Source organism: Leguminivora glycinivorella, chromosome 13 (assembly GCF_023078275.1).
Source record: "Leguminivora glycinivorella isolate SPB_JAAS2020 chromosome 13, LegGlyc_1.1, whole genome shotgun sequence".
NCBI classification, from domain to species: Eukaryota; Metazoa; Arthropoda; class Insecta; order Lepidoptera; family Tortricidae; genus Leguminivora; species Leguminivora glycinivorella.
In genome coordinates, this window is record NC_062983.1 from 4,735,327 (window position 1) to 4,745,301 (window position 9,975).

At 39.9% G+C, this 9,975-nt stretch overlaps 1 protein-coding gene across 3 annotated transcripts in view; it reads left to right on the forward strand.

Moving 5' to 3' along the window:
* LOC125232513 (fatty acid synthase-like) overlaps positions 1-8,099 on the forward strand; it is a 28,056-nt gene extending 19,957 nt beyond the window's left edge. The window contains exons 27-39 of one of the 3 annotated variants that reach the window (XM_048138214.1): positions 1,244-1,408; positions 1,957-2,129; positions 2,375-2,518; positions 2,943-3,158; positions 3,358-3,466; positions 3,819-3,960; positions 4,469-4,616; positions 4,910-5,054; positions 5,364-5,540; positions 5,904-6,006; positions 6,229-6,434; positions 7,013-7,156; positions 7,821-8,099. In XM_048138214.1, coding sequence (XP_047994171.1) covers positions 1,244-1,408; positions 1,957-2,129; positions 2,375-2,518; positions 2,943-3,158; positions 3,358-3,466; positions 3,819-3,960; positions 4,469-4,616; positions 4,910-5,054; positions 5,364-5,540; positions 5,904-6,006; positions 6,229-6,434; positions 7,013-7,156; positions 7,821-8,060 — 2,112 coding nt within the window. In that variant the 3' untranslated portion in view covers positions 8,061-8,099. Of the gene's footprint in view, positions 1-1,243; positions 1,409-1,956; positions 2,130-2,374; positions 2,519-2,942; positions 3,159-3,357; positions 3,467-3,818; positions 3,961-4,468; positions 4,617-4,909; positions 5,055-5,363; positions 5,541-5,903; positions 6,007-6,228; positions 6,435-7,012; positions 7,436-7,777 lie in introns of those variants that run through there. The other 2 variants (XM_048138215.1, XM_048138213.1) reach the window with 2 other exon arrangements.
* Positions 8,100-9,975: the final 1,876 nt, after the last annotated feature.

Below are 9,975 nucleotides of genomic sequence, written 5' to 3' on the forward strand. Positions count from 1 at the left end.
AACAATACATAAAACCATACAGCAGTGTCCAAGCTGCCGGTGATTAGGGCTGTAGTGATAGGAACCGCCTTCTGCATCTGACCCTTAATCTAACCACTCTGCAAGAGTTTCTCAAGATCTTGGCAACACTTCGCTGTAAGACCGTTCGTTAAAAACGACTATCGGGACAACGATTTTAAAATCAACATCCCACAATGTTAGCCATTATAATTATTCGGAGCCCACTGTGACCCACTACTTAACTGGGCAAAGACCTCTTCCCCCTTTTTCCATTCGTCTCTGTTTCATCCTCTGGCAAAGCCATTCAAAATGTCCAGGTTATCCTGCACGCTGACGTGGTCTGCCGTATTCCCGCCATGCATATTATAATATATGAAATTGTAACTGTGTGGTGACCACAGATTTCGGGAGATAGGTCATGCCGGGCGATTTGTATAGAATACGCCTGTCGCAAGGTCTGCGCAACCCACACAAAGCACCAGTAATTGTAAAGATAATGCACGCACACACCTAATCCACACACACTTGTAGCTGGACGCTTTTATTGCACAATACACGCGCATCATTTCAATGGTTGTGTACATGCGAACGATAAGCGAGCGCGATCGCGCACGCACACAACGATAAATAGCGGGAACGCCTCGCCTCGTTTCCGAGAAAAATGTCTCACTGAGTGAATCGTTTTGTACACCGTTCATTGCGGCGCAAAACACTACACTGTTTACAATATGTTCCTTGTGTAGCCGCAATGTATAATTAACGTTTTAAAGCACAAGCAAACGTAAGGTTACATGGTACAACTCGGAGTATTACGTTTAATTCGTGTTTTATGTGAAATAAAAGGAAATAAATAGTATTTACCTATGAAATGTTATCCTATCGGCTTGGAAATTATTCAGGTCACTGCGATGTTTGCAAGTTATTATTGCACACTTCGGCATTTTGGATGAAACTCGTTTTTCGTCGGTGAACAGCGCGCGTGTACACGCGATGACAGCGGACGGCGAACTGGCGGCGGTGTAGGCCCAATGGGCCTACATCTGCGACCAGGCCGCGCGCGGCTTGTCCTCTCTATAGAATTTTTTCCTCTGAGGTGGTGACGGATTAAAAATACCCGACCTCCTTTTCTACCGTGCGTGTTGTAAAAGTTGACTTTGAGGTATGAGTTCAGTTGTGATCAACCCATCACTTAATTGCTAAAAGTGGTATTCGAACTTTGTAAATATACTATTTCGACTTTCAGGCCTACATACAGTGCTGTGGGCCACTGGGACTTACGCTGGACATCCATCAAGTGAAAAGAAATGAAAACTTCTCCTTCAAAATGTTCTCACTGACTCATGAAAGGAGTTATTTCCGCGTGGATTTTTCTTCCCTATTTGAGCATAATGATGTCGAAACTTTCCAGGTACATTTGACATTTAAATTTTGAAGTAAATAATGGGAATGTAACAAGAATCTCATATTTATTTAATTCGGTTTTTTTATTATTAGGAAAACTTACAGCTAAAGTTACAAAAAGGCATAGAAGCAATTTGATGCATTAAAAGTTAGTCAAACAATTAGTCTTATCTTAAAGAAACACTGCTACGTATTAGCGTCATACGTGAAAAAACTGAAATAGGTATACACCAAGGAAAAAATGACCTAGTCTTCTAAAACTCAAACCCAGCTAACCTTACGCGGCTAACGTCTTTACCACTACAACCCATTTACGTTTTCTTTTCTGTTTGATGTCTATTTCAGTTTATTATCTATTTATTGTGACTATTTATAGAAAATATTTGATGATTTGTTTTTAATTGAATTGTGTCTGGTTTCTTTTCTGTCTAATCACGAAGTTGCGTTGCTAAAAACCATAAACATATCAATTTCCTGTTGAAATGTATTGCTCAATATCTACAAAAAATAATTACTGTATTTATTCACTAATTGGTCTAACATTATCGTAAACAGACGCTGCAACGTCTAGTAGCTGAGGGGATCAGTGCCGGTTGGGTTCAGCCGTTGTCACGCGTGACGTACGCGCCTCAAGACGCCAAGCGCGCGTTCCGTACCCTAGCGCGTGGGGCGCATCTAGGGAGAGTGCTGTTACGCGTACATGAGGCGACATCTCGTTTAGACACTGGGTATAGTATACATTACTCTTAAACAGATGCTGTAACATCTAGTAGTAGCGGGCATCAGTGCTGGTTGAGTCCGGGGTCCAGCCACCCTGGGTTTGGGGCGTCTGGGAGAGTGCTGTTGCATACATGAGGCGACCTCTCGTGTAGAATATATAAAATTCCTAAAGCCTATTCTAGAGATTCCTAAGGATAATTATAATAACTGAACAAACTTCCGAAACGTTATATCTCATTCATTGTTTTCACAGTCTCGTATGCTCCGGAACACGCAGCCAGCTGATGATAGGTGACTCGTCGCTTGTAACACGCCTCGCCGCTCACTTAGTCAAACGTGGTGCGCGAAACATCCATGTTCAGTTGAACGAGACTGACCGGCTAGCACGACAAGTACAGTAAGTATTTCAAAGGAAACCCCTTTAGAAAACGAATTTTCACAACAAACCAATGTCATAAAATAGTGGCTCCGTAAATTGCTTGTAACGATGAGCTTATAAAACCAAATCCAATAACAAGAAGTTTCACTACTAAAATCGCGCTTCGCAGACATTTTACATTAATTAAGTTGTTTGCGTAAGATTGCTGAAGGCATTTGTAATACTTATATAAGACTTGTACCTTTCGAGAAACGGGCCACTGTTCGTTGAATTTTTAAAAAGTATCATGTGCATAAAAAGCAAAAACACGATCAACAGAAAACAATTCAAGTGACTGTTAGTTCGAGTACTTTTTTTATTATCCGTGTCTTTAGAGCTACTTTTTTTAGGTGAAAGCTGTGATAATTAACCTCAGAAATCAATTAACCTTACATTTTAACAGGGAGTGGAAAAAAATAGGTGTAAACATCAAAACGACCTCAGAAGACCTTGCTCACAAAGACTGCGCTTCCAATCTAGTCAAGCAAAGCTTAAGTCTAGGTCCAGTTGAAGGTGTCTTTGTAGTAATTTCTGAACAGATCAATGATCGGACGCGAGAAATTTATAAAGCATTGCTGGATAATTTGGACGCAGAGACTAGAAAAATGTCATCTATCAAGTAAGTATACTTTTTAATTGCACACCTTAGTAAACTATGTAGCTAAAAAAATGTTGATAATGTGTAGAGACAAACAACATGCGACCTTGTCGCTAAAGAGAAGACTTTCAGAGAAGTTGTAATGACCTTGATTTCATATTTCTATGATTCTTCAGATTATCATGAAGTGATGACCTTACATTGTTTTAATACTTTGCAGATACTTCGTAGTCATTGGCATCAATAATTCTGTAGGAGACAAAGTTTGTGTATCAAGAGCAGCAGACGGATTCCCAGCTATGATGCTTTCCGTATCTATAGACACAAAGGTACAGTCAACATAATATAAAAAGTATGTTTTTTACTATAAGTGTATTTATTACATTTATCTGTGTAGATATCCGGTTTCGTGATATAAACCAAAATATACCTATCTGTTTAAAATGTACTTAGAAATTTTGGCACTGTATACCTACAACTTGCTCGCTCTTTGAATTGTTCAAAGGCGCCTAAATAGACTGGAGAAATTTCGATTATGATGATATACTACATGATGACGGTATAGTGAATAAGTTAGCCGAGTTCAATCCCCAGCTTCCGATAGACTTGATCGTGTTTTCATTAATTTATGAATATGAATATGTAGTATGTTCTGGTTATTTCTTTATTCATTTATTACAGATTCAAGGTAGTATACCGGCCAGTTACAGTGATATAGTCAATGCAACGGAGCGCGGGTTACAGACTAAACAGCCAATCATCTTTGCTCAGTATCCTCCTGCTTCCGAAGAATCTCTAACACAACAAATAGAAAACGTAATTGGTACGTAATTAATCAAAGAAAATAAAAATTATATCGAAGTAAATGCATTGGAAAATTGGTTCTGGATAACGTTCCGACGTGAAAATGTATCGCTTAACTACAAATCTGGGTAAATCCATTCTGCTTTAAGGTTGAATATATAAAAAATAGAATATGAACTGAAAGATAATCAACCTTATAGCAGAATGGATTTACCCAGTTTTAAAGTTAAGCGACACAAATAATCGTTAGAATTTATCTATACAGAATTTTCCAATTCGTAGAAATATTAACAACTTTTATCGAATGTTTTTTATAGATAAGTAGTTATTTTTCTGAAAGGCAGGTTATACAAATATACATATAAACTAATATAAAGAGATATAATTTCGATGAGATCAAGGAAAGTTTACAGTTAAATCCCATTTATTCATATTAAAGTTTTGTCTTTCCGAAAAATATTTGATTCAGCGTCATTATAATGAGTATTATTTTCAGCTAGAATTTCAATTTTATAAATCTGTTACAGATATCACAATAACTGGACATGATGGTAACAAAACTTTACTAGACTTGGGTGTTACCAAAGACTCAACTCAAAAACTTTGGGTGTATCTGAGAGACAAGCAAAATATCAATATCCCTGAAGACGACATTCCGTTACTCAGTGTAGAAAAGTGGGTACATTATTTTTGCATTAATTGCTGGATGTTATTTTGATGCTGAAACGCAATAATGTGTTATCTGTCCCACATGCATTTCGCAATAAGATGTCAACTCAAAAATTTGACGATTAAAGTTGACATTTTATTGCAAAAATCATGTGGGATAACTCATTATTGCGTATCAGCATCCATTTGTTTTTATCTCTTTTCCTTTATTATCTTTTTTTTAGAAACATTTTTGCATTAATTGACTGGACGTTAAATTTTTTGTCTCTTTTCCTATAATATCATTGTTTTTTTTTTAGAATACGAGAAATGGAGGAAACATTAAAAGTGTCAAATACACCAGTTGAAGGCCTGACTGCTCTTATTCCTTTCATCGATACTGATGAACTCAATGCTACTATCAATGTTGTAGTGATGCACACACTCACACAAGGCATGGATATGGTTTGTACAAAAAAAATCATATAAAAATTGTTAAGGAGTAAAACCATCTCCCATATATTATACCTACTAAGGATTCTCACAAACTTTTACGAGAATCGGTTAAGAAACTCTTAATAACATGAATTTTGTACAGAATGTTTAGATTTATTGAAAATGGCAGGGTCGCCATAAGAATTCGGACTGTAAAGATAATAAAAACAAGCAGACGGAATATCAGAATTCTCTAAATAACAAAAAGATTTGTTTCGATATTATTTTATGTAATCTCGTATGTGTATAGTTTATAAAATTGTTTCAACTCTCTTTTAGAGAGTCGACGAGTTCGACGCATCCGAATCATGCCTGTACATAGTCCCAGGTCTACAAGGTCTACATCAACGGTACCTTAATCTATGCGAACGACTGAAGCTGGCAGCAGTCGTGTTGCAGCCCGGTCTGGATAAACCTGACGAGTCGCTGGAAGACATGACGAAGAGATATACCACGGTAAGAAATAACTAAGTGGCTTTTTTAAGGTATTTTGATAATGTGTCAGTGAGAGCTGCTACCAGATGCTGCTACATTAAAACCCGACTCCTAATCCTGACTTTACAACTTTTTAATTTTTGAAATTCCTAACGCATATACTTGAAACGTGGTCTTGACCATTAAAGTTTTTGTGGAAGGAGAAAAGGCACTAAGTGCTCTGCTCCTAATAAGAAAGCAGAACAGGGGGGTAATTCGACACGACCAATTTGACGTTTCGCGTTGACTCTCCGTTGACAGTAATCGGTATTGTGGGTTTCCGAATACGAGTATAAGATACATCGATTGCAATATAATAATTAATGTATTATTGTATTTTTTTAGATGATCCTGAAGAAAAAAGGCGAGAATAAAAAGTTTTACCTGGTGGGTCACGAACTTGGAGTACTGTCCGTTTTTGAAATCGCAGCAGCGCTGGAAGATCAAGGTACATATTTTTCATTACTTATGGATTTGGGAAATGGTTTACTGTTGTTTATATGTTAAGTCTTACCTACGTGCTGTTTTGTGCGGTCCGTGGCTTGGACAAAATGTAACTTATATAAATCTGTTTTGGATAAGAGCGACAGCTGTTTATTGTACCTCCTGCTGGGCCACTAATATCCGCGACCTTGTACTACGGTTAAAAATGAAAATTTTTCTTCCTCAGGCATGACGGGTACAGTATTCTGTCTCGGTGGCGGGCCAGATGAATTAATGGCCGAGCTGAAGCGTCAGATGTATGTGGCGTGTTCAGGAGACGAATCGGAGTCAGCACTGCAAGAGGCAGTGGCGAGGCACATGTGTGGACTCATGGGGTATTCATCGACGCAGCTACATGCTGCTTTACGCGACGCACCGACGTGGTCGGAAAAGGTAATTTGTAACTTAATTTTCGGCAATCTAGGTTGCTTTAGAAAGTAAATAATTGATACAAATAGCCAGGTAAATTCTTCAAGATCTGATATATTTTGTTTTCAAAAGTCATTTGGATGTGTAAATATTTGCACCAGATGAAAAACTTTCTTCGAGGCCTTTGATAAGCCAATCCTGTCAAACTGGTGTAACTTTTCAGACATTCAGATGTACTTTGTGAGTAATAATCAGTCAAACTATAATTTCACACACTAGAGATATTTATGGATGAACCTGTTGTTAGGGTATGCTAAGACGCGGCATGAAGTAACTTTTATATCCTTTTAAAAATAGGGTTAAGATTAGAGTATTTAAAAGAGTCAGATGTAATCAGGCCCTGTAGCCGAATGGAATTTCTACGACGCGAAACGAAAACGAAACGCCGCAAAAGGTAGTCTGGCTCCTTCACGCCAATACGCAAGAGCGATAGAGATAGATATTTACGAGCGTTTCGTTTCGTGAGCGTTTCTGCGTTCGGCTACGCACGCAGTGCAACAACATTCAACTTTATCTAATATACAATTTGTTTTATTCAACAGGTGGAAGAAAGCGTGAGGGCACTACGCGGACGCGTACCTCACTCGATGCAGTACGCGCGCCTGCTCATACAGGCGGTTTACGCGCGAATCACAAAAGCGAGGAACTACATCAAACCCGAGCCACGCGCCCTCCAGTCACGCGTGGTCGTCCTCCGCTCCCCCTCGCCCTCCCACCTCGACGCCTTAGACCTGCAGCGTCACACGCGTGAGCCCCTCGCGGTACACGACCTCCACGCGCCGCTCTCCCACGCCGCGGAAGACCTGCGCTCCGCTGCCATCATAAACCAATACCTTGACGCAGAGACGCAGCAGGCGTTCAGTAAAAAGACGCTGTGCCAGACCTATTTGATGAGCTCGGAATCTTATTTCAGGAAGAGTGAATAGTGTCTGTAGCTTTCTAAAATACAATTGTTTTTAACACGATAAAATGATTTTTATTTACTACATTAAGCATATTTATTTAGTAAGCCTTGTTGGGATAATATTGTATTTTTGAATTATCTAGAAAGTCGTCGTTTGCTTTCAGTTGACATCAGAATATGCTTTCACTAGAATTTCCCTCTTTTCTGTAGCAATTATGTCGCTAGACTGATTATTTTGCTCTGAGCCGACGATTCTCTATTTTCAATAAAAAAATTAAAAAAACTATTTTCTTAAAAGCAGTGCGTAAAGATTCAAATACAATTGCAGAGCAAGCATTAACTTAGTACTAAGACTCGTAAAGAATGTTCGTAATGGAATTTACGCGCGAATCACAAAAGCGAGGAACTACATCAAACCCGAGCCACGCGCCCTCCAGTCACGCGTGGTCGTCCTCCGCTCCCCCTCGCCCTCCCACCTCGACGCCTTAGACCTGCAGCGTCACACGCGTGAGCCCCTCGCGGTACACGACCTCCACGCGCCGCTCTCCCACGCCGCGGAAGACCTGCGCTCCGCTGCCATCATAAACCAATACCTTGACGCAGAGACGCAGCAGGCGTTCAGTAAAAAGACGCTGTGCCAGACCTATTTGATGAGCTCGGAATCTTATTTCAGGAAGAGTGAATAGTGTCTGTAGCTTTCTAAAATACAATTGTTTTTAACACGATGAAATGATTTTTATTTACTACATTAAGCATATTTATTTAGTAAGCCTTGTTGGGATAATATTGTATTTTTGAATTATCTAGAAAGTCGTCGTTTGCTTTCAGTTGACATCAGAATATGCTTTCACTAGAATTTCCCTCTTTTCTGTAGCAATTATGTCGCTAGACTGATTATTTTGCTCTGAGCCGACGATTCTCTATTTTCAATAAAAAAATTAAAAAAACTATTTTCTTAAAAGCAGTGCGTAAAGATTCAAATAAAATTGCAGAGCAAGCATTAACTTAGTACTAAGACTCGTAAAGAATGTTCGTAATGGAATTTACGCGCGCCTCATAAGCGAGGAACTACATCAAACCCGAGCTACGCGCCCTTCAGTCACGCGTGGTCGTCCTCCGCTCCCCCTCGCCCTCCCACCTCGACGCCTTAGACCTGCAGCGTCACACGCGTGAGCCCCTCGCGGTACACGACCTCCACGCCCCGCTCTCCCACGCCGCGGAAGACCTGCGCTCCGCTGCCATCATAAACCAATACCTTGACGAAGAGACGCAGCAGGCGTTCAGTAAAAAGACGCTGTGCCAAACCTATTTGATGAGCTCGGAATCTTATTTCAGGAAGAGTGAATAGTGTGTAGCTTTATGGAATATAGTTTGTTTTATCGATCAAATGATTTTTTCTTTATGTTAAGCTATATTTATTAGCCATTTTTGAGTTACATTCTGGTCGTCACTTGGGTGCAATTGATATCAGAGTTGTTTGTACTAAAGTCGACCAGTTTAGGTTAAGAGAGTAGGATGGAACTATGTAACTGTGTGGTATAGCTGTGTCCTTTCTCTCTGCGTAAAAAGAGCGGATTTAGTAGGTACTTCATGGCAACCCCCAGGTCACTTTCAGTCGCATTTCCTGTAGCAATTTTGTCACTTGTCCTTTTATTTCGCACTGGGCCAACAATTCTCTATTTTCAAAAACACTGAAAAAGTGTAAAAACGAATTGTTGAAAAGCAGTAGTATTTCAAATGGAATTGCAGAGCAACAACTTAAAAAGACTCGTAAAGGATGTTCGGAATGCGAACATAAAACTGTCCAAGTTTGTTGTTCGTTTCTTATAGGTATTGGTAAGTATCCTGTGTAGGTGTGACCTGACTGAGCTAACTTGCACTTACTTATATAATAAGTCATTTGTTATTGATTTCAGTAGTTATGAGGGGGTCAAAAGTGGCTCGAAATGGGTCGTGTAAAATCACACGATGCTGCTCGCCTGTTCTGCTACTTGAACTTGACTTGTGCAAATTAATGTGTGCAAATTAGTGCAAATTCATTTATAGTATGAATTTTCTGAGATGAACTTGCCTTGTTTTGCCCTAATCTGCTAAACAAAGGCCATTGTTTCTATTATTCGCCGCGGTTAGCTCCCGTTTCCACAGCACGTGCTAAAGTCTCAGTGTAGTTAAAAAGCAACTATCATGATAGCAATAAGGTTCGCCCCGCCAATCGCTTCGCTCCGAGCGTCCACACTAACGGCCCAGCCACGACATTGGTCTAAGCGCGACAGCGGTGAGCGGCAGCCATACGTACGAATGAAAAGTCCCATCGCTGTGTCTCGCTCCAATGTATGGCTGCCGCTTACCGCTGTCGCGCTTAGACCAATGTCGTGGCTGAGCCGTAAGACCTTCTAGGCTATAGTCGCCGCCGAAGTAGGTCGCGCAGAGTCGTGACCAGGCGGTAAAGTTAACAACAAACAAAGCATTTTTAATATTCAGATTTCAAAGTGTAGCTAGAATTCAAGGTGTAACTAGAGCTCGTTTTCAGTTCGTTACAAAAAGTGTACGTTCGTTACAAAAAGAAGCCTCGTCCAATATACAGGGTGGCCCAAAAATACG